The sequence below is a fragment of the Camarhynchus parvulus genome, chromosome 6 (assembly GCF_901933205.1).
Source record: "Camarhynchus parvulus chromosome 6, STF_HiC, whole genome shotgun sequence".
Lineage (NCBI taxonomy): Eukaryota > Metazoa > Chordata > Aves > Passeriformes > Thraupidae > Camarhynchus > Camarhynchus parvulus.
Genome location: NC_044576.1, coordinates 32,462,990 through 32,487,255, shown reverse-complemented (window position 1 = coordinate 32,487,255; position 24,266 = coordinate 32,462,990). Strand labels below are relative to the sequence as shown.

At 40.9% G+C, this 24,266-nt stretch overlaps 1 protein-coding gene across 1 annotated transcript; it reads left to right on the top strand.

Annotated features, from left to right (window-relative positions):
* Window positions 1–952: 952 nt before the first annotated feature.
* On the top strand, window positions 953–24,186 carry DHX32 (DEAH-box helicase 32 (putative)). Its single transcript, XM_030951423.1, is given in 12 exon segments — window positions 953–1,222; window positions 3,981–4,171; window positions 6,335–6,531; window positions 6,534–6,706; window positions 9,196–9,441; window positions 11,576–11,675; window positions 11,792–11,950; window positions 19,243–19,434; window positions 20,956–21,105; window positions 22,064–22,254; window positions 23,075–23,256; window positions 23,994–24,186. Coding segments are annotated over 12 exon segments (2,244 nt in total).
* The last annotated feature ends 80 nt before the right edge of the window (window positions 24,187–24,266 follow it).

Here is a 24,266-nt window from a genome sequence, read left to right as displayed (position 1 = left end):
GGTGGATTAGAGGGACCCATGAAGGTCAGAGGAAAAGTGGAATCCAAATGCAGCAGAACAGCCTAACTGAGCATGAAAACTGGACATTATCAGCATCCTGGTGATAACTGCCCTCTGGAGCTAAAATAAAAAGTGTTATTTCGTATTTGTCTTACAGTACAGCTCAGCCAAGATTGGGAAGCTATTTTGCTACTTTTGAGTCCTCAGAGTTGGAGTTACTTTACATCAATAACGTTTTTTTCTTCCACCACCTTCCAAGGCCACTTCTGGTGCCCTTGAAGAATTAGAACTGGGATTTTTTCATGTATTAATTGTATTTTAACTGCAGCAAAAGCTGTTAAAGTCTCCCAAGCCCTCCAGGCTCATCCACGGAGTGCAATAAAAAGAGTTTTTGCCACTGTGACTCACTGGAGCCCTGCAGAGAGCACAAAGGCAGAGCCCTGCCTGTTGCTGCAGCACCCAGGGGTGCAGCCTTTGTGCTGGGATTATCTCCCACATGCCAGCCCTGAAATCCCAGCCAGAGCTCCAGAGCCTCCCCCAGCAGCCACAAAGGTCAGGCTCAGCTGCTCTGCCCTATTATTCCCCAGCCTGGACAAGAGCAAACACTGGGACTCACAGGCTGGACTCAATGCTGAACTGCAAAATCTGCTCAGCTTCTCTTTCTGGTTCCATTGCTGCCATTTGGAAGATTTTTTTGGGTGATTTTTTTTTTTTTAATATATTTTCTCCAGGCTCACTGGGGTTGTTAAACCACCCAGAGTGAGACAAGCAGATCACAAAGGCAGCTGGACACTGAGCCTGGACTTTTAAACCCAAGAGCTGTGAAATACTAATCCTGGAGCGAGGAAAAATGGATTTGCTCAGGTTTAGGGGGCCAAAATGATCAATCAGCACACAAAGGACTCTTTCCATCACTAATGTGCTTCTGCTGGAAATAATATATGTAAGAAAAATGGAGTTTTTAACCTCTTCTCTAGAGAACCACTGCTTTTCAGAATTACTCGACGGCAGCAACGGGGATGAAGAGGAAATTCTTGTCTGTGGAGAAGATTTAGAGCTTAATCCTTTTGATGGCTTGCCTTACTCCTCCCGTTATTACAGACTGATGAAAGAGAGAGAAGAGCTTCCAATATGGCAAGAAAAAAGTACTTTCATGGAAACTTTGCTTCATAATCAAATTGTGATTGTGTCAGGAGATGCTAAGACTGGCAAGAGCTCCCAGGTCAGTACAACAGACTTGGTTGGGGTTTTTTAATGTATTTTTGGAACATTTAATGAGGTATGAATTTCAGAGTCACTGTAACTATTGTAATCCAAGCATTAAGGCCAGAAAGGGAAAGTGAAATGCAGAAGGTGAATAAAGATTAATGGAGTCAAGTACAGATTTAAAATATATTAAACATTTTAATAACTTTCTTCAAGCACTCAAAAAAATTTGAAGTTACTCTGTGTTTTTGTTCTGGTTAATGCTGTATCAGGAAAGAAATACAGGGGATTTGTCATAAGATAAAATGACAAAACATTCCCAGGGAATGAAGGATTGGAATCAGCAGGGCTGATTCTCAGGGAGAATTAATGGTCTTTCCCCCACTTCAGCCAGGAGCAAATGTTCTCTCCAACAGCACAAAATTACTTTACAAAGCTCCTGTTAAAAGAAACCACTGAAGCCACAATCTCAGCTGAGACTAAGCACACAAGTATCAGTCAGGACTATGAAATTCTGCTTTAACAATATATAACAACCCAGGTCTGTTTTCACAGCAAGTAGAAAAGAATTTTCAAGTAAGTGCTATCAGCCAAAATACTGTTGTTTATGACTGGAATCAGGAGAAAAATTTCTTGCAGGTAGAGCTGCAGGATAATTGCTGTTCCAGGGCATCTCATATATGCTACAGACTTCAATGCTGGACACTTCTAGAAATCACATTTTAAACTAGACACATCACACCTCTCCCTGAAAATTCCTATGTTCCCATAAAAATGATTCACACACAAATAATTTTTGGAGTGCCAAGTTTTTACCCCTTGTTATTGCCTGTAATTTACACACAAAAAAACTTGTGTAATAGTAAACAACTTGCTAAGAAATGTTAGCTTTTAAAATGTCCTTTAACAAGGCAAATTTTATGGAACCTTCAATAAGATGTAGCACATTGCGGGTTGGTTTTTAAAGATTTCTAGAAATGCATGTAACTATACAGAAATAAATTATATGTGACTGATGAACCTAGGTTTAGATGTTGATTCAATTAAGGATTTGAAACCTAATACATCCATCAAAATAATATTTTTAATGCAATTTTAATTTCTCATAACAACAGCACATGGATATTCTCCAGTGTTGCTGCTAGTAAATATATAAATTAAGGAGCTGCTGTGTAAGTTCCTGGAGCAGTTCAGTTTCAGTTATGTGTTTGCAGAGTAATTCATCTGAAGTTTCAGGTATTGGCTGCAGCATTTGTCAGTTTGAAATCCTGGGATATGTTTTCCATGGATATGATCCAGCAGGGGCAGGTTTGCTGCTGAGCCAGCCCTGAACAGAACTGCACTGACCTCGCTGTGATGCCTCAGGTTTAGCTTTCACATTTTTCAGATTCTATCTGTCTGGGCTTCATATGAGGGGATGGTGAGTTCTCTGAACAGAGCAGGGAGACAAAACAATTCCTTCTCTAGCTGGGGATCAAGGACAAATGACCCAAATCTCAGGCCCAAGAGCACAAACACCGTGAGCTGGAGAGAGAAAAACAAGCAGGGTGGGACTGCATGGGCTAAAGCTGGAATGGGACAATGAACTGCAAGATGCAAATGGAGCAGAAGTTATAAAAGTGAGAGACCCCGTGACCAGTTGTCCATTTTGTGGCTATTTTGGGTTGTGCTGCCCAAGGTGGATCTATTTGAGGTCTCTTAATAAATCCCTGCTTTATTCTTTAGCTCTGTCCAGCCTGTGTTCTTGGTCAGCCCTCACAAGGCATCAGCTGGATCCATCAGCATGTGCTTGCAGTGACCCTGCTGTCACCTCCTCCCCAGAGGCCCCGTCTGCAGCAAATTCCAACCAACCTGAGTCCAGCTGGGATGAGCTCCTAACAGGAATTACCATATGGAAAATTAGACTAATAATAAATTACAGTGATTTCCATTATAATCTAATCAAATACAAACCCCACAGTTTGTACACCTCACCCTCTTTAAAATAAACATGTGTTTAGTCCAGAAAATACTTATCAGTCTTGGGATAATGGGATAAATCCATTGGGTTATCCCAATATAAAGGATCGGAAAATGTTATCATTGGGTTTGCAGTATATTAATTTTAATTTCCTTTATTAGGCTCTTTCACAGAATTCACAGAATCAGAGAATGACCAGGTTGGAAGAGACCTTCAGAATCGAGTCCAGCCCAGTCCCAACAGCTCAACTCAACCCTGGCACCCAGTGCCACATCCAGGCTTTGTTAAACACACCCAGGGATGGGGACTGCACCACCTCCCCGGGCAGCCATTCCAGAACTTTATCACTCTATTTTTCCTAATATCCAACCTGTATTTCCCTTGAGGCTGTGTGCTCTGGTTGTGTCAGTGCTGCTGGAGAAAGAGCCCAGCCCCAGCTGAGCACAGGCACCTTTCAGGAGTTGCAGAGAGTGATGAGGGCACTCCTGAGTCTCCTTTTCTCCAGGCTGAACACCCCCAGCTCCCTCAGCCGTTCGTCTTTACAAAAAAAAAAAAATGACAGGGGAAAAAAAAATTAAATCCAGGAAGCACTTTTGATAACGTTGATTCGCTCAGCTCACAGCTTTGGTTTCCAAAGGAGCTGAGCGTGCTGATGCCGCCCAGCCCTTGCCCTGGTGCTGTGCTGTCCCCGCAGGTCCCTCAGTGCTGTGCTGTCCCTTCAGGTCCCTCAGCGGCGTGCCGAGCACTGCCGGGCCCCGCGGGGGTTTCCAAGAGCCCACCCAGCTCTCACCCTGGTGTCCTGCTGTCCCCGCAGGTCCCTCAGTGGTGTGCCGAGCACTGCCTGGCCCTGCAGCCCCGCGGGGCCGTGGTGTGCACGCAGGTGCTGCCCCGGGCCGCCGTGGCGCTGGCCCTGCGTGTGGCCGATCAGATGGAGCTCGGCGTGGGCCATGAGGTGGGATACTGCGTGCCCTTCGAGAGCTGCTGTGGCCCCGAGACCATCCTCAGGTTGGTGCCAATCCCGCGTTTTTAAAATTTTAAAAGTTTAATAGTAATCAAATGGTTATAAAAATAGTAATATAATTAGAGTAATGATAATTTGGACTATGTGAATTAGGACAATATGAGACAATAAAAACAAAGAGTTATGGATGTCCAGGTACCTTTTTCTGGGCAGCATAAACCCCAAAAAGGACCCACGTTAACAGAGGATTAACCCATAAAAGCAATAGCCTGTTGCATATTCATACACCTCATCCATGATGCATAAATTCCATTCAAACACAGGATTTTGTCTGGGCAGTGTCAACTTCTTCCTCTGAATCCTGACAGCGTCACCTGCCTGAGCAAGACAGGAAGAATTCTGTTTCTCCAGATAATGGGGCAATAAATTCCCTTTCTCTGAAAAATTCAGGTGTCCTGTGGCTGCTATCTCAGAGTCCTTTCTTTAGAAAATAAAGTATCCTACATAGCATAGTTTCTGCTTTAACATTTTGTTATAACCTAAAACTATATTTAACACACTACATAAGAGAATTAATACAGCATCACTTTCTAACACAACACATATAATATTCATTTGAATATTTGCAAAAAGCCAATCATAAAATAGGCATTTTTCACAGTGCCTTTGGAGGCCTTCGGGACAAGGTGTGGCTGGGGAAGCTGGCAGCTGGCAACGCTGCAGATCTTGTAAATAAACATCAAAGCTGCTTTGGAAAGTTGTAGAATATTTTTAAATGGTGCACTGAGGTAGAAGGGACCCCACAGGAATCATCCAGTGCAGGACAGACACCCCAGCAATCCCACTCTGGGCATCCCTGGAAGTGTTGTCCAAACTCCTGGAGCTCTGGCAGCCTTGGGGCCGTGCCCATTCTCAGCACACTCTGAGGAAGAAACTTTCCCTAAATCCAACCTGAACCCCTCCAGCCATTCATTCCCTCAGTCCTGGCCACCCCTGAGCACAGATCAGAGCCTGCCCCGCTCCTCCCCTCACATGGGAGTTTTTGACTGCAATGAATGAGCTCTCTCCTCTCTTCTGCAGAGATTTTGTGATTAATCAATAAGCACTAAAAGGTTTTAAGGAGGCATTTTGGGGTAAATCATAGCAGAGATTTAAGTGGGCAATGTTATTGTCCATGCAAAACGTCATGAAGCACCTCAGTAATCTCTTTTTCTTTTCCTCTGCTTTTTTAATTTTCTATTTTCCAGTTCAGGAGTGTTCATTACCAGAAGAGAACAGGGGATAATTTTTCCCGAAGTAAAGTTAAAAATTCAAAAGCAATCAAAAAACATGGCTAGAAGAGGGTATATCCATCAAGAAGAGGAAAATAGCATTCAGGAGGATTTTTGGGAGATAAGAAATGCACTTAATGTAGCAAGTACAGGAAGGAGACAGCAGGAACACAGGGATTCAGCTTTTGAGCCTCTCAGAAAGTTATGAGTTATTTTCTCTGGTTCCTTAATATGGGAGGCACAAGGTATCATATCTAGACCACAAGCTTTTTTCTCAGCTCCTGGGTTCCAGTGAAGAAGAGGATACTCACCACTTCTGAAAATCAATTTCCACCACTCTTCCTTGTGCCTGTCCTTCCTTTGTCTGTGGAGAACTTCCTGCAGCTGCTCCTGTTGAGAGGGAGATGAATCCCTTCCTCTCACACATCAAAATCTGCTTCAAGAATTCCAAGTCCTGCTGAGCAACACAACAAAAATAATATCCTCCAAAAACCTGTCAGCAGCAGGGGTAGAAGTGAGAAGGGCCTTATGGTATAAATTAATTGCTCATCTTGGTTCTGACTCTGCCTCAAGTGCACCTTCTTTTCCTCATCCAAAGGGATTTGTTCCTAGCTCAGGAATTGTTTATGGCATGTGATGGAAGATGAACAGATGATTTCAGGGCAGGAGGATTTCTGCTTTTCCTGGAGCATCCTTTCCACCACTGTGTCTCTGAGTGTCATTGAATCACATCAGGTTTGTAGCTGCTAAAGGAACGATTTGAACATGTAACTGAGACTAAAAATACTCCCTGTTCTTATCAAACCTTTCCTGTTGGAACAGAAAGAACCAAGCTGCCTCCAAGACACTGAATGAATTTCTTACAATAATAATCCAAGACTTTTGGTACTTTTTTGGTACTCTATTGGTAGAGTGTTGTGTGTGTGTGTGTTGCAGGTACTGCACAGATGAGATGCTGCAGAGGGAAATTATGTCCACGCCCCTCTTGAGCTGCTACAGCGTCATCGTCTTGGACGATGTGCACCAAAGGACTGTGGCCACAGATGCCCTGCTTGGCCTCCTGAAGGGGGTGTTGGCAGCCAGAGCAGAGCTGAGGCTGGTGCTGCTGACTGCCCCCCACATGTGCAGCACCTTGCAGGCTTCTGCGGCAGCGTCCCCGTGCTGCGCGTGCGGGGCAGGCACCGCGCCCAGGCCGTGTTCTCCTGCAGCCCCCACGGGGACCCCTTCCTGCCTGCCCTCAGGCTGCTCCGGGAGATCCACCACGCCAGGGAGAAGGGGGACATCGTCATCTTCCTGGCATCTGAGCAAGTGAGTTGTTCAACTGATGCCTTAAGTTTTAGCTTTCGTATTTTCCACAATCGGACTGCATTAGGAAATAACTCTGAACGTCATATAAGGTGTTAGCAGTTCTCCTTACAGCTCAGTCACACAGAACAATCCTTTTCCAGGCCCAAAAAGTGCAAACAGCAAACTGGGGAGAGCAATTTGGGAGGATGAGACTTCATAACCTGGAGCTGTAATTGGACAATTAACCCCAGTATGGAAATGGAACAGAACTTATAAAAGTGTGAAAAATCGTGACATGCCATCCATCTTGGGTCTGTCTACATCAGAAATAGAATCAATATAGTCTCCTATATTTATGCAGAAATACTGCACAAAGAATCTTAGATTAAACTCCTGGCTGTCCATTCCAGTCAGATATTCTGAAAGCAACAACATTTCAACATTAACCCCACTATGGAAATGGACCAAAACTTATAAAAGTGTGAAAACTCGTGACTCATTGTCCATCTTGGGTGGAGCCTTGGCCAGGCTCTTGTACTGCCCAGGGTGTATCCAGTGAAGGCCTTTAATAAATAGCTGCTTTATTCCTTTAACTCTGTCTAGCCTCTGTCCTAGGTAGCCTCTCTAGGAATCAAACCTGTTCTCTTTCTGAATTTAATCAGGAAATGTGTTTTTTTAATCTGACCTATAAATGCCTTGCTAAGGTATTTATAAGTCAAATAAAAAAACTGCTGTCTTAGTAGCTAAGACAGCAGATGTGCCACCAGGTTTTGTAATTTCAGGGTTTCCCTTGAAAGAAGTCATGGCATACATAACACTGTGTTTTATACACATAAAATATCTATATAACATATAAATACTGTGTAGAAAGTATATATTTTTTTCTGTAGGTTTAAAGAAAGGTCACCATCCTTTTGTGTGATACAAAAAGCTGTAGAAGCAGCACACAGGGACACAGGCCACAGGGGCAGGGATTTAATAACCTGTCCTGGCATCGGGCATCCCACAGTTTGTGCTATCCCTGTTGGGTGGGAATGGACACACGGACACAGGTCCAGCCTCCAACAATGCCCTACAGCACAGGGGTGGTTTTTACCTGCAACCTCCCAAAGGAGATTTTTCCATCTGGATTCTTCTTCCCAACCATTTATGTGCACAGCAGCAGGAGGAAAATGTCACTCCAGAGGTGTGACAGAAAATCCATGAATCTGCAGAGGCTTGGCCATTCTAAATAGTGACACCTTGAATCTCTGTAGACAGCAGTGGTTCCCTAAATTCACTGCACCAGCAGGTCCTTTATAGCTGTCAAAGTAACCTGACAACCAAATCAATACTTCAGTATTTGTGATTATTATTATTATTATTATTTTCCTGATAATGATCCCCAATCTTCCAGTGTGTGTCATTAAATCTGCTTTAGAACAACAAACTCCCCAGGAAATAATGACTTTTCACAGCAAAGATAATTTACCACAAACTACCCAGGTAGTGTTTGTTGCTTTTCGCTGTTGAAAGGGGGATGGATATGAAACACTTTTAATAATGTCAATAATCACTTTTAAACGTTATAGACACCAATTTTACAAATGATAAAGTGATGAATTCTCTGTGTTAGTCCCCATATTTACAGTAGATAATGTTAGAGAAAAAAACACACTCTGTTTCCATTTCAAAAGTTTCATTTCTGCTTAAAGGGGTTTTTTGACAGGTAAATTCCCCACAAAACTAGAATAAGAATTTCTTTCTTGCCAAGAAGAGATCACTCATTTTTCTCTCTCACAATGAACAGAACACTCATTACGAACCAGAACATCCCATGAATTTTTGTTTAACTGTGATTTAAAGTTTCATAGTGGTAATGGTTCACTGTTCCCAAGCACTCAACTGTCTTTTAAACTAAACAAAAATATGAATTAACCAAGAACATCAAGATTTATGAGCTGCCCTGCTGCCAGCCTTGCTCTTAGATGTCACTCTTGTATCTTTATAACAATTTTTATGGAGCACTTTCAACCTATAACTGCTGGAAATGTGCTGTCACTCTCAAAGAGAAACTCAGTCTGGCTTTTCAATTTTGCAAAACCTTTGCTAATAAAAATGCTTTTAAAAAAATTCCCTTTCAGACTGAGGAAGGCCATGAATTATTTTTGTATGCCTTTCAAAAAATCATGCAGAACATAAATGGTTTCTTATTAACCCCCTCCAGCAACAAAACACTAGAACAACAACAAAAAGATTCATATCCAACCTCTGGATCTGTGAACTCTTTTAAAGGTGATGTTCCATCAACACAAGTTAGGGACATTTTATTGACTTTATTAAATCTTTATAGGGTTTATTAATCATTGGGGGGAAAAAATTCAAACCCTTACAATAATTACATCTTCTCAAATATAATAATTAAGGGAAAGTAGGGAAGTTTCTACATATTTTGATCATGTTGTGTGTTGCAATTGGACTAAGAATATGACAGTTTTATAAGGAAAAAAATATATTTCTCTTGATTCCAGGAAATTGAAAAAGCTTTTCAGATGATCAGACAGGAACAACCCAATTTAAACCCAGATCTTGGAGAACTCATCCCCATCCCTTTGTACCCCACAAAACAAGACCTGACTCCCAAACTAATTCAAAACAAACAGAAATGCTGCAAAAAATACAGGAGGAAAGTGCTACTCACCACCAGCTCTGGAGAACCTCTGATCTGGACTAAAAACGTGACTTTTGTCATCGATGTTGGTGTGGAGACAAGAAAGGTCAGTGAAGGGAACCAGAAGCACTTTGTCCAAAATAAACTCTGCAAAAGGGCTTTTCAGGGCAGGGGAGAGGGAATTGTGCAGCTCAGATGAATGCAGATAGTCTCTAGAGGATCATGTGGTTTTCTCTTCTTTCACAGCACAGCTTCTATGATATTTTTAACATGCAATTTAATAGAATTTAAATAATTTTCATGGACATCTCATGTGAAAACCAAGCAAGAAATCACAGTTATTTCCCAAATTCAATCAGAATTTGGATTTTTGATGTTTCTAAAGCCAGATGAACACTTCCTGTTGAAACTTCCACTCATTTGGGCACCAAACCATGACAGGTTGTTTGCAAAATAAATCTCACCTGAGTTCTGGCCTATCAGTCATGAATCTCTCTTCAGTATTTTATACATAAAGCAAAATACAATCACTTCTTAGGCACCTGTTGGCAGATCTCCTGGTTTAGGAGATTATTCTCATCCCTTATTTAATGACCTAGTAATTGCCCACGCAGGGAATCTCTATTTTTTCAAGCTGCTTGTGCTCCTCCTGGACATGTGCTCCCATCCAAATGCTGCAATTTATCTAATTGCATTAGAAATAATTAGATAAATTAACGAAATAAATTGATTTTCCAGTTCATTCTAAGTTTGGGCTCTTTTTTTTTTTGTTTTCCACCCTGGGAAGGATTAGTGCAGCTGCAAAAAAAAAAATCTCATTTGTTTTATTTCTACAAAACTGATGTCCTAAGGGATGAGTAACTGTGTAGGAGGAACATGAACTGGAGAGCTGCACTACTACAGGTTTTGTGACTGTCCTGATTAAAATAAAAATTCCTGTAACAGGCAAAAGAAACAATGTAATATATTTCCTTTCTGTAGTACAAGGTGGAATAACCAAAATTGGAGTTAAGTGTTCCTAACATTCTGGAGCAGGGATCATTAATCCTGATTGGCCTTGCAAGTAGTTCAGGGAAAAGCTTGGGAACTACCAGTACCTTTCATTTGCATTGCAAAAATCTGTCATTTAAAAGGTTTTTAACTGGGAATTATGAACTAACTCAGTCTCAAGGCAAGTTTAAAGAAGTTACAGTTTTTTGTGCCAGGAAGAAGAGCCCAAAAGCAGTTTTCAATTAGACCATGCTTATTTCTTAAACTTATTCCTGCAACTGAAATTTTTTTGAATGGCAGAAATGAATTTCACTGTCATGGTGACCTGAAGCCCAAAGTACAATGCAACAAATTTTGTGAATTTAAAATACAAATCAATGGGAACAAACCAGATCCAACAGTCCTGATGTCTACCAAATCACCTCTGTCAGTGATGCAATTTTTACCTTTAATTCAATTCTTTTGTTCAGTCCTGTGATATTCCTCCCTCACCAGTTCAAATTCCCACTCAGCCAAAGTCAGCTGAGCATGGGGGGAACAGGAAAATTTCAGTGCAGAGGAAAATCCCTCCTGATCCTTGCAGCTGGGATAAATCAGCAATTCACCTGCAGGAAAAGAAATTTGTGCCCTGCACTGAAGGATATTTTTTTAATTATTTTAATCTTTTTTTAATCTGCTTAAAGCAGATGGAGTTGACTCATAAGGCAGGAGTAGAGAGCTGCCTTATCCTGGCAGTTTTGTCTTGCTGGACACCACAGGCGTGTGGCCAGAGCAGGGAGTGAATCAGCTCCTCAGCTTAATCCAAATAAAGCATAATTAAAATAACTATAAAACGTGGCATCATATATCTCTAATACAGCCCTCATCTCCTGTAATTTCAGTATTAAGACAAAAATCTGGAGTTAGGGAGCAAAATGCTGTCAGAAAATGTTGGGATTCTGTCACTGCAAGAAATAAATAATATTTTCTGATGCTTTTCTTGATGATAGCATTTTCTGCTTCAGTAAGGTACATTTCTTCAGGGGTAAAAAAAGACATTTATCTCAGAGCACACTTAGAGTGACTGCAAAACATCTGTCAGTTTGTCAGGGTGCTGAGTGCTCTCCTTCCCAAGCTGCTGAAACAAAAAGAAATGAAAACTGTTACTACCCTTTCTGTAAAATGACCTAGAGAGAAATTCAGTACAGACCATTCATATTTTTGCAGCCCTTGTGTACTTGTCTGATGCTTGGTATCTCTTTCATTTGAAGGTGTACAATCCTAGAATCAGAGCAGACTCTGTTCTAACCCAGCCTATCAGCCAAAGTCAAGCAGAGGTGCATAAACAAATTCTGGGCATGTCTCCATCAGGTAGAAATATTAGCTCAAAATTTCAATCCATTAGCTCAAATTAATTAATGCAATCAATGTGGCAATGTGAGGAGGAAGCATTTTTAAAAAGGTAATTTTCTTGAATTTTCTTCCAGGGAAAATCTTCTGCTTGTACCCTGAAGAATTTACACACAAGGAAATGAAGGCAGAAATTCCAGCTAAAGTTCAGGAATCCAACCTCACCAGCTTGGTCCTGTTCCTGAAGAGGATGGACATAGCAGGCTTTGCACACTGTGACTTCATTAGCAGCCCAGGTAAGAGGATTCACCAATTTATCATTTTTTTATCATTATTTTAGAAGTTCTTTCCAGGTTAATTTTACCCTGTCACTCACAGGATTGTTTTTTATTTAAATACTTGTAATAATATCACCCTGCTTTTCCCACTTACCTGCTACAGCAGTTCTCAGCTCAGTAGCACTTAGAAAAAAAGACCATAAAGTATCTGAATGGAATTGGAATGCTAAAAAAAATCAATATTCCAAGTATCTTCTCATCTAGGTTACATATTATTTTCCTATAACCCACAAAGAAAATTTGTGCCCTGTTGTACAAGGTATTGTACAGATATCCAATGAAATATATTCCTTTAATCAAAAGTTTACAAGCCAGATAAAGCACTGTTGTTACCTGGGGGATGTGTGTGGAGGAAATGAGCTTCCTCCTTATCCTGCAGCATCTCCCACCTCAAATTTACAATGGGCTGTTCCTTAAGGACAATATTCCTTATAAAATAAACCCAAATACACTTTCAATACTAGCCAGGGAAAACACTGCATTTTGAGGGAAAAGAATGAAGGAAGTTGCCTTTTTTTTTTCCCTTGACTTCATAATTTAGGTTTTTTTCTATGAAAGGATGTTTTCCTCTGTTCTGGCTTATCACAAACCCCAAGTGCCACTGCAGATTCTGCTGTTGCTTTGAAACCTATTAAAGTGGGAGAAATAGCCCTGATTTCATTGGTTTGAGGATTGCTGCCTTCATTCTTGAAAATTTTCCAGTGCAAACAGGAAATTTTTTTATATTATTCTGCCTTTCCTTGTGCACTTACACAAAATTGGAATGATCTCTTTTATGTTGTTCACTATGATTAATCAGTAATAAAGTGTTAATTCTCACTGTTAGATGTTGCAATAGATGGTTAAGTGGAATTTTTAGGAAAAATTAATCTAATTTTCCTTTGTGTGTATGTTTAGCAGAAACATGCCTAAAAGAAATAGGAAAAACCTTGACCAGTCTGATGGTAATTAATTCAAAACCAATGAGAATTGGAGCATTTTGGCCTTGTGTCATCTCCTGTGCTGAACCCACAAAATCTGCATGGAAAATGCCTATGGAGTAGTTTGCTCCCACTCAAATTTAAAATATATTTTACTATTAAAAAAATATACTAAAACATATGAATGCTTTTCCTGGGTATGAAGAAAGTTGGTCTTGAACTGTAGAAGGAATTAGTAGAATTATATGAGGGAAAGCATTTGGCATTTTTGGATTTAAAGGGGACAGCATTCAGAGAGAATGAAATGCTAGTTTCACAGATACAGGAATTCTAAGTTTTGGCTGTATTTTTGGATAATGCAGCTGAAGAAAACATTGTCCTGATGTGTAAAAACTTGTGAAGGTATTTGATGAGTGAAAGAATTGGCTTTACTTGGATGGACATCACATATGATAAAGCTTTTGCTGACTAAATCAAGAGTGCCAGGTGCAAGTACTGAACAGTTTTAGGAATTACTAAATTATTGTCCACTAAGTACAGTGAACAAACTGGCTGAACAAAGGAAAAATCCCACAAACACTGCAGGGGTGCTCTGAAAGGAGAAGAGAAATTCTGCACAATTTCCTTGGCTGCTTCCTGCATTACACAATTAAACATTTGAGACACAACTTTGATGATCCAGCACAGCTTTTCCTTTAACCAGGACACATCACACATTGATTTTCTTTCCACTTTGGAGCAGGCAGTGAACTTTTTTCCTACCAGCACTTGGACTGATCCCTACAGAACCCTCCAGAGATGAGTGCAAAACTCCCCGAGTCAGAACACAGAGTTTGGAGTGCCTGCTGTGAAATTCTCTGAAAGAAACTGGAGCACCCAAGGGATAAATTTGTCAGGGGAGTCAGTTCTCGTGTTAGACCAACTCACAGAACTCAAAACACATCAGGCGTTCAAGCACACAAACCCAAGGATGGTTTGGGCTGGAAGGGACCTTAAAGATCACCCAGTTCCATCCCTGCCATGGGTTTGGCTGTTCCATTCCTCTCCACCTCCTTGGAGCTGAGTTCCCTTGGAGTAAAAGGAGGAAAATCATTGCAGCATCCCCTGTGTGCCACAGGCTTCCTCTGCTCTGTTTCTGTCCAACAAACATTCTCACTTTGTCTTTGCAGCTGAAACACAGGGAGGCTTTAGGGGTTCTGAGAGGTGGTGTGTTTAACAAAGCCTGGATGTGGCACTGGGTACCAGGGTTTAGTTGAGGTGTTGGGGCTGGCTTGGACTTGATGATCTTGAAGGTCTCTTCCAACCTGGTGATTCTGTAAATTCTAGGTGAATTTATCCTAAAAAAATATCAAGTTTTCACTGAGATGACAGAGTAAGACACAGGCATGAGCTGGTGAACAAACAAATCAGAAGGACACTGGAATTCATAGCAAGAAGTACTTCTCAATCTGTCTCCTGCACATGGAGAACGTGCAGCAGATAAGAGACAAAAAATACATCAGTAAAACATTTTATTTCTGCTCAGCAACAATGTGCACAAGGGATTTTTTTTTCCCACTGCTCTTTGAGGAGAAATAAAAGCCTGGATTAGGTCTGACTCATTACTGCGTTATGAAAGCAACAAACATGTCAGGCTTAGAGCTGCTGCATTTAATTCATGCCATAATCGAGAGCAGCAAATGCAGCAGAGCTCGTTCCCCTTTCTGGAATTCATGAGCCAGAGGAAAATGAACCTGGCACTGCAGCTCCAAAGTGCATCAGAGGGATTCCTGTGCCCCTAGAACAGGGATGTGATTACATTCTGATCAGTAAATCAGGATTCCTGTGCCCCTAGAACAGGGATGTGTTTACATTCTGATCAGTAAATCAGGATTCCTGTGCCCCTAGAACAGGCATGTGTTTACATTCTGATCAGTAAATCAGGATTCCTGTGCCCCTAGAACAGGGATGTGTTTACATTCTGATCAGTAAATCAGGATTCCTATGCCCCTAGAACAGGCATGTGTTTACATTCTGATCAGTAAATCAGGTTCCTATGCCCTAGAACAGGGATGTGTTTACATTCTGATCAGTAAATCAGGATTCCTATGCCCTAGAACAGGCATGTGTTTACATTCTGATCAGTAAATCAGGTAGATCTTTGCTGGGGTTTATAAGGGGACAAAAGAATTCCAGTCCCGTAGATTGCAGCAACGTTGAGTACTTTTGTAAATCACTGGAAAATCCTTATTTAAACTAAGTGAATCATTAGAAAGATGAAGCCATGTAAAATTTCTCTGTGGGATCAAGGGGAAAGCATTTGCAGATTCTTCATTCAGTCAGAATTTCCCTAAACAATTTTCAGATTAAAGGATATGTCAATGGTCATGACCATGACATTTGACAGCTATGCTTTCACAACCCCCTGGAGAATATATTTCTAGAAAATCCAGAATAACAAGAGTTGTATAGATTTACATCATTTCAAATTGTTTCAGAAAAATAAATTGTTGACATATTTTCACTGGGGACTGTCAAAGACAGAAACTCAATGCACCACGTAAGCTCTGCTCAACGGAGATCACTTCAGGGCAGATTTATTATCTTAAATTTACTTGCTAATTCTTTGATGTATTAAATTCTGGATTTCATCAACTAAATGGTGTATGCAGACATTATTCAGTAAATTCTGTCAGGACAGGGCAGGACAGGCCCTGTCCAGGCTGTCCCTGCTGGCAGAAAAGCACAGCAGGGATCATCACCAGCCAGACTGGAGGAGTGATGAAGCAGCATGAGGGGGAATGGAAATACTGCAAAGGATGAGTTTGGGAAGGTAATTTTTAATGATCAACTATCACTTCAAAGTAATAGTTATAACTGGTGCCTTCAGAGCAAAACAGACACATAAAAATCCTGACTCAGAAGGTACAGGGGAAAAAAAGAGAACCAGGACAGAGAAACTTGTGCTTCCGGAAGAAAAATCTTTGCATAGTTTGAGGAAAACTTGGCATAGACTCCTCGATGTTTTCAGTTTTCTGTCCAAGGAGCAGTGTTAGAAGGCAGGAGCAGCAAACACCCTTCCCCAGCACTGCTCTCCCTGCAGTAATTACTTTGGCAGTTCTTTCTGCTGTTCAGCCCAAGAGAACCTGCAAAACCTGGGGTGTGCCAGGCAGAGCATCAACTCCTTAAATACAACATCCCTTCACCTGACATCCATGGCAGCTCTTTTTTTAAAGTTGTTCCTCTGGAAGGAAAAGATCTATCAAAAAAAGGTATTTTACATCCTCAGCATTTGCAGAGTAGGAGACCAGAACACAGGAGCTGTGGATCTCCAGAGAAGCACAAGAGAGCAGTTAAATGGACTGTTAAAAATCACAACTTTTAAGTTTCATTCCTATCTCTAATATCCATTTTTTACAGACCAAATCCCTAAATCACCTGCTTCCCAATGCAACAGGAATAATACTTTGGAATTTATTTGCTCACACCTTGGGCACTTGCATTTCAGCCATCTGGGATGTGGTGCTGAGGACTACAGGTGTAGCTGCCTTTAGAGACAGAATTTACTCTGCTCACATCAAAGTTACAGAAATTTGAAACCAAGAATATAATTTTAAGTAGCTTGAAACTCTCAGATAAACGATTCCAGTGCTAACAATAGCATTAAGTTATATATTTGCTTTCCTAAGCCTAAGAAGGATCAAAAGCAGGATCTGTATTTACATAAAACTGGTCAGATTTCCTGAAATGAGTCCAGAGCAACCCAGTCTGGAGCAGCCAAAGAACACAGAGCAGGGAAAGAAAATCTCAGATTAGTAAATACCTTTTCAAATTCCAGGGATGTGACAGCTTCTTGTTGAAAGCACAGGACACATCTTGAGAGGTTTTTTGAGCTTTGCTGCTGTGAAAGCAGCAGTGGAGTCACAAATCCTCGTGGTTCACACCTCAAGGCAGCAGTGGCTGGTGCTGGCAAGAAGCCCTAAAAAGCCCTACTCTGGTTTTTTATTTTTGCTTTTTTACTGTTCCTTCACCTGCTCTAATCCACCTTTACTGTCTTGTCCTTTCTAGAGCAGTAAAACTCCAGTAATCTTTTTTTTTTCTTTTTTTTTTTTTCCAGAACACTCATAGCAAGACAGGGAAGTAATTTGTGCTTATAAATCTCAAGACAACTAACTCTAGGGCATAAAAATGCAAATTACTGATGCCATTAGGGGGTTGAAATTGGCTGCCATATAACCATGTATTTTGTGAGCTCTAGCACAAACTACTTTGTTGAGTTCTGGAAAATAGCTTTCCATGATCTCCTAGTAATTACTACACATCTGAATGACCCTTTTACTATCTCTGATTTTCAATCACTGATTTTTATTTCCTGTCACTGACTCATATTCATCAGCAGCTGCTACTTCTCATTTCTTTAAAACTCCTAAGTATTTTCTTCTCAGATGCTTCAATTTTTGCAAGGGCTCATTGTTTATCCCACTAAACTCCATATTTTTTATAATAAATGTGCTCTCTAGATAGAATTTTTCAGGCAGAGGGAAGAACTCTTAAGACTGAAATGAAGCAGTTTCATAAGGAATTTGCAGGTTCCTGAGAGAATTTGTCTGAAAACTGGGTGTTTTAAACTTAACCAAAGTCACATTAGCAGATTGAGATGCTGGAGAAGTTCTGGAAAAGCTTATGTAAGGGGAATTAATAAACTATTTTTCCCCTTCAGACATAACAGAATGAGGGTAAAAGCAACAGGTGCTTGTTTGCTTCCCATTTTACTTTTTCCTTGAGGGTAGAAGCAACAGGTTTGCGTCCCATTTTACTTTTTCCTTGACTCTTAAGTGGTTAATTCCAGAGAGATGGCAATAAACAATTCACTGCCAATGAAGTCAAAACCTGATCTCAAGATTTTCTTGCAAAATGTGTGGGGAAAGTGTGGCAAAATGTGACCTAGCAGCTACTTACAGCCTCTTAGTCTTGGTGGTGCCATACACATTCCCACTCTTAATGAATGCAAGAAATTATTTGTAGTTACCTACTAATGAAGTTCCAAGTGCAAATGCACCCCCTGCCTGTGTGGGCAGCTGTGCTTGTGGCCTGGATATTTTATTTAGGGATTTTTTCCTCATTCATGTGCAGACTGACAGCAGCTGACAAATGGCCAGTGCAGCTTCCCAGGGCTGGGGGTGAGGCCAAGTCCTGCTGCAGTGGAATTTCTGCCACCAGCTTCAAATTTAACTTGTTATCCATAAAACTGAGAAATTATCAACCAGATCCTCAGGCTGGAGTAAGGAGAAAGTTGCTGCAGTGGTTGGAGAGCAGTTGTGAATGTAAATGAACTGCTACCCATGAAAGGTATTGACCATTCAATATAACCTGGAATAGAAATCTACCTTGCAAAAGAGCTGGGAGGAAAGAACCTTAAAGAACCTTCACACTTCAGGAGTTCCCAAATTTCCACCATGTTTTTAGTGCTCTGAAAATAATTTTTTGGAGTGTAGGCCTGGCAACTTAAACTTGAGGGTCCCTCTCTCAACCACATAAAGCTCTTCTATGCTTGCTTGACCTCCTTTTATCACCATCAGGTTTCCTACAGACCTGCTCAATTCCTAATTTTAAGTGTTGATTTGCTTAATCCTGTCCTCTCAGGACATTTTCCTATATTCCCTCATTATTTTTGCTGCCTCACTGTTCTCACTTCTACATATGGAGGTTGTAAGGGAGTTATAACCCACACTGAGGGAAAACTGAACACTGAATTTTGTGGAGTGAGAAAGTACAGCCAATTGCTAGGGAGACATTTTCTTTTACTACATTCCCATTTTTCTTCTGGTGTTATGAGAATCTATGCAAAAAAAGTAAAAAATTTTAAAAAGCAGCCAAGAGAACTCCAAATACCTGCAAGAATAACAGTTATAACATCTGCAAATATTAGAACATCTCCTCTGGTTAAAAAAGATCGTTCCTGGACCTGTTCTGCATCTCAGCACCCCTCACATGTAACCACCCCTCTTAAAAAAAGAATAAACATAAAAAACCCACCTAAAATCTGCCAATAATGGAAGGAGTTTTGACAGAGTCTAAGGGTATTGAGGATTGTGTCTGGGCTTTTGACAAAAATTGTTCGGACATTAAAAGTATCAACAAAGTGGTTTACAGCTCTATGATTGTTACCACCTCTTATCTTCTTCCTCCAGAATTTTCTCAGCCTTTCATTCATCCATTACTTTTTGTTCTTAAGCACTGTCAATAAGCAGAAGGTTCATTTTCCCACAGCTGAAATATTACAATGAGAGTTCAGACATTCATTCCTGTGTAGCACTCTCAAGAACTGGAATTCTCTTCCCTTTTCCTTAGCTCCTGAAAGCCTGATGCAGGCTTTGGAAGATCTGGATTATCTGGCAGCACTGGACAATGATGGAAACCTCTCTGAATTTGGGATTATAATGTCAGAATTCCCCCTGGATCCTCAGCTGTCCAAGTCCCTGCTGGCTTCCTGTGAATTTGAGTGTGTGGATGAGATGCTCACCATCGCAGCCATGGTCACAGGTACTCCTGGCTCAGCTCTCACTGCAGACCTTGTGCCACCTGCCCAATCCAGACTCCTTCCAAGTCTAACCACAAAAGCAAACTTTTGTTATTCTCATCCTGCTTACTTCAAGTAAATGAATATATTTGACTGTTCAAGTTTTAACTGTAAGGATACAATGAAAGCTAAGTAAAGAATTCCCACAGAGAATTCCATTTCCAGGCTTCAGCTGCCCATTGGCTTTCTCCCTTTTGTCAGAAACATCCCTTCAAAATCAAACTTTCTTATTCTAATCTACATTTGTGACTGATCAGTGCAGCAAAATAAAGGAAGTTCTAATTATAAAAAATTGAACTGTTTACCCACAAAAAATTACTTTGTGATCTTGTCTCTCTACTTCAGATATTTTCTAAAACTGATATAACCTTGGAGTCTTGGGCAGCAAACACTTGAAACACAGGCTGTCAGGCTGCATGAGTTGTTCTCCTTGTAGGACAACTTTCTGTGCCCAAACTGGGTTGATTTTTAACTTGTGATGTTTTTCTAAAGTACATATAACAAATGTAAATGTTTGAGCAGAGGCACAATTCAGTTTTAGAAAAGCTCAAAAGACACAAAAGTAAAATGCACTGGAAAGCACAAATTTCAACATAGAGGGGCAAATTAAGGCATTAAATCAAAAGATGTCTTTTTATAATAAAGAAACCATTTGTTGGATTCTGGCTGAATTAGGTTGTGACATTAGGAAGCTTTTTTGGCATCAGCCTGGGAGAAAGCTGCTCTTTTGTGTTTGCAGTACATATTAACTAAACAATATCATTGTCACAGCTAGAAATGAAGGGATGGGACTATTTTCAGGCTAAGAACGATTCATTGCTCAGACAAACATCAGTCTCAGAGGCCCTGAGATTTCAGAGGAGCAAGCATTCTGCCATAGCTCAGAAGCAGTCACAAGTTCTTTGTTACAAGGCAATCTAGAACTTTCTAACCCAATGGACAGTTGCCACAGGGTTTATTTTGCTTTTCTGACCCATCACCTTTACTCACTTCTGCTGCACTGAGGATACTTTTGTCCAATGGGCTTCTGCCTCACAGGCACACATCTGCTTCTGTTCTCACTTCTGAACTCTCAGCTTATTCCATACAACCCCACCCCTGCATTAGAAACCCTTCACCATCTTATCAGTGCAGTTCCTCACTTACTTCAGGCATATTCTTACTTACAACTACAGAAATATGAGTTTATGATTTTTCTGCTTAATATCTGTGTATTGTATTTTACATCAATCCAAGCTTCCTTCCAAGGCTGCAGATCAAACCCTTCAGTGTCTGTGGGAGTTTCTGTTTTTCTGATTCCCACAAAACAAGACTGGAAAGACACCCACAAAATAAAACCTTAGTGAATGCAGCATGTTCAGATCTTCAGCACTGTTCCAATACTGGGGCTTAAATGCAACTGAGGGAGGAAAAACTCAAAAATACCAGTGGGGTTTTGTGCATGCACCTCTGTGTTTTCACCACTGGCTTGTTTTTTCCCTCAGCTCCCAGCTGCTTCCTGCATGCCCCTCCTGGCACAGAGGAGATCGCTCGGAGCCGCTGGCGCCGCTTCTCCCACCCTGCAGGAGATCACTTCACCCTCATCAACGTCTTCAACGCCTTCAGGGCAGCCACTGCCAGCCCCACACAGCCAGGCAAGTGTGCCCGAGCCAAAATAAGCACACTGGCACCAGTGTGGAAAAAAACAAACCCAAAAATCTGGTGAATCTTTCTAGAATTGCTGGTATGCAGGGAGAAACCTATGGGAGTAGCTATTGCTGATGAATATTAATTTACTAATTAATTTTAAACGTCCTAGGACAGCATCTCTTACCCAACAAGGATCCATAACCAGTATTCCTACTGTCCTTTGAAGTGGCACTGTTCAAAACCAGAATGATGGTTCCTCCTGTAGAAGCACAGATTCCAAGTTTAGGATGAATAAAAGCTGTTGAGGAGGGCCTCAATTCCCCCAACAGCCCAAAACACAGCTAAAAAAGTTGTGAACTGAACAGGATAGCTGTGAATTGAAAGGAAAATTTAAGGGACAAATGGAAAGCAGTAAAGTCCACATTTGCAGAACACAAATAAAAGCCAGGAGACTGCAGAGCAGCAGAAACTCTTCACTGCATTTTCCCCTGCTCCAGTTCATTTAGCCCGAGTCCAGGGCTCAGACAGCAGAGGGATAAACTTGCACTCACAGAGTAAAAACTTGGGACAGGGAAGCAGGATTGTCTCCTGTTCAGTCATGTGGAATGCTGAGGGGAGCTCCAGGAGAACCAGTCCTTTACCAGAGTGGATTCATCTCCATATCCCGCCTAAATCCACAAGGCCTGAAAAATGGAATTGCTACTCATTCTCTGGGAAGCTTTACTCATAACAGAGCAAAGAAGGGATTAGATTCAGGAAGAAATAGCTGCAATTCTATAAAATTAATTGAGGGTATCAAGTATTGCCCACTTACTTTGTGGGCTGAGCCTAAGCTGTTTGTATGGCTCATTACCAGAATTTTGGACATCATCTGCAGCAGTGCAAGAGCATTTATTGCACAGAGCAGCACCTCTGCATCAGTGAGATTCTGCTTTGAGCCAAAACGTTGTTTTTTCCCCACAGACCTCAGCAGGGAGCAATGGTGCTGTGAGTATTTCCTGAGCTGCTCTGCTCTGAGCATGGCAGAGATGATCAGAGCCGAGCTGGTGGAGATCATGAAGCACATTGAACTTCCCATCTCAGAACCAGACTTTGGATCAGAAGCAAATCTGCTAAGCATTAAGAAAGCTCTTTTATCTGGTTACTTCATGCAAGTAAGGAAAAACACTGTGGTTTCATCTTCCTGCACTGTTAAATTATGTAGAATGCTTTCAGAAAACTTAAGTTCATTAGTGAAATCTCTTGATTACCATAAAAGACATTTTTTCCCAGTGTATCAAACACTTCTTCTCATTTCAGCCTTTTCTCTGGGGTTCATCTCTCACTGCATGGAGTTCACACTCTCCATAGCAAGAAAAAAACTGCCAATATGCCTTTCACTCAAAAGAACTCCTACATCTCAAAAAAACCTCTTGAAATTGCAATATTCTCTCAGGAATTGTCTCCTTTTTGAAGGTGAAAATTGCCTGGAAATAGAGAAATGACTTGGATATATTTAGGTGTGCGTAACAGACAGCTTGCCTCATCTCAGGAAGGCACTCTAACTGTAATTGTAAATGTAAACTAGACTGATTTATTCCCACTTGAATCCCCAGGCTTTCCTTCACATCCCTGTGCACAGTCTCCACACAAAAATTACCTCTCCCAACTGCACATTTTATGGCCTGACACACTGTATTTAAAAGTCTATGAAAAGTGCATGTGCTAAAGAATACATGTTTGTATGTTTTCACACAGACCTGCAAAGCCAAACTCAGATAGTTTTGTACTTATTTGTTGCAGCTTCCTTTGAAATACACAAATGAACATTTTCTCTAAATCTCATTTCATGGTATCCACTCCCTAGCTTTCCCACACAAACTTGGGAAGAGGCTCCAGTTGAAAATATCTGAAGGGAAGTTTAATTTGTGTTTTAAATCTAAAAGGCACTGATCAATTCAGTCATGGATAACTCCCCCCATTGGTTTTTTTTAGATTGCTCGTGATGTGGATGGCTCAGGGAACTATTTAATGTTAACACACAAACAAGTGGCCCAGCTCCACCCCTTCTCATCCTATTGCAACACCAGGAGGATTCCAGAGTGGGTTTTATTCCATGAGTTCAGCATCTCAGAGGGCAATTCCATCAGAGTTGTCTCAGAGATCTCCCCTCATCTGTAAGTGAACTGTGATGCAACCCTCCTTCACTCCTTAAGCCACAAAATCATCACTTTGGGAGGATAATAAAAATAAAAAGGGAAGATGTGTGATCTCAGGCCCTCATTATTGTCAATAATTGTCACTGTAACTGTAATCAATTGAAAAAGCCCACATTACGAGCTGCAAAAGTTTCTTACAAGGTAAAATATACAGAAAAAAAATTCAAACAGAGTTAACAGAGCAGTGTACTCACACATGAATCCAGCTGGAAAGGTCTTTGCTCCCTGAAAACCTATTTTCCAGTAAATCCTTTTCTTAACATATTTTCTGTACCCAGCCAGCTAAATCATGGCCTGTTTATGGATTCAGGGAGAGACCAGAATCCTCCCTTCTGCAAAATTCTCTTTACACAAAGAATATACATTTCACTCTCCAATCTTTTCTATTTGCCATGTTCATAGGAGAGCTTTTTTCATAATGTTATTGAACCACTCTGCTCTAAAGCAGGGAAAGTCCTATTTAATGCAGCCTGCAGCACTGGGAACTGCATTGCAGCTCAAGTGCAGGCTGAGGATTTTCAGTGCTACCAAAAGCACAAGCTCCTGCTACATCTTGCAGAGAATCTTGGATTCTTGCAGAGTTTTGGGCTTAAATATCAACTCTGTAGTTCTTTTAGATATGCCTGGAAATAACCGTTCAAATATTTGAAAAATCAATTAAAAATGAATAATTTTTTGTGTGATTTCCTCCCCAGATTTGCAGAGCTGGTACCTCAGTATTATTTCAGCAATCTTCCTCCAAGTGAAAGCAAGGATATTCTGCAGGAAGTGATCAATCACTTGGCACCTGTTTCAGCCACAAAGGAGGAAGAGAAAACTGCCAGTGACAGCAAAGAAAATGAGGAATTTCCCCAAGCTCACACTGAGCAGAGATGTGTTATTCAGTGAATTTAGACTGAACCATCACATACTGGACAACAGTAAATAAAAGCAATATATCCAAACCACATCCCCACCCTTAACCTATG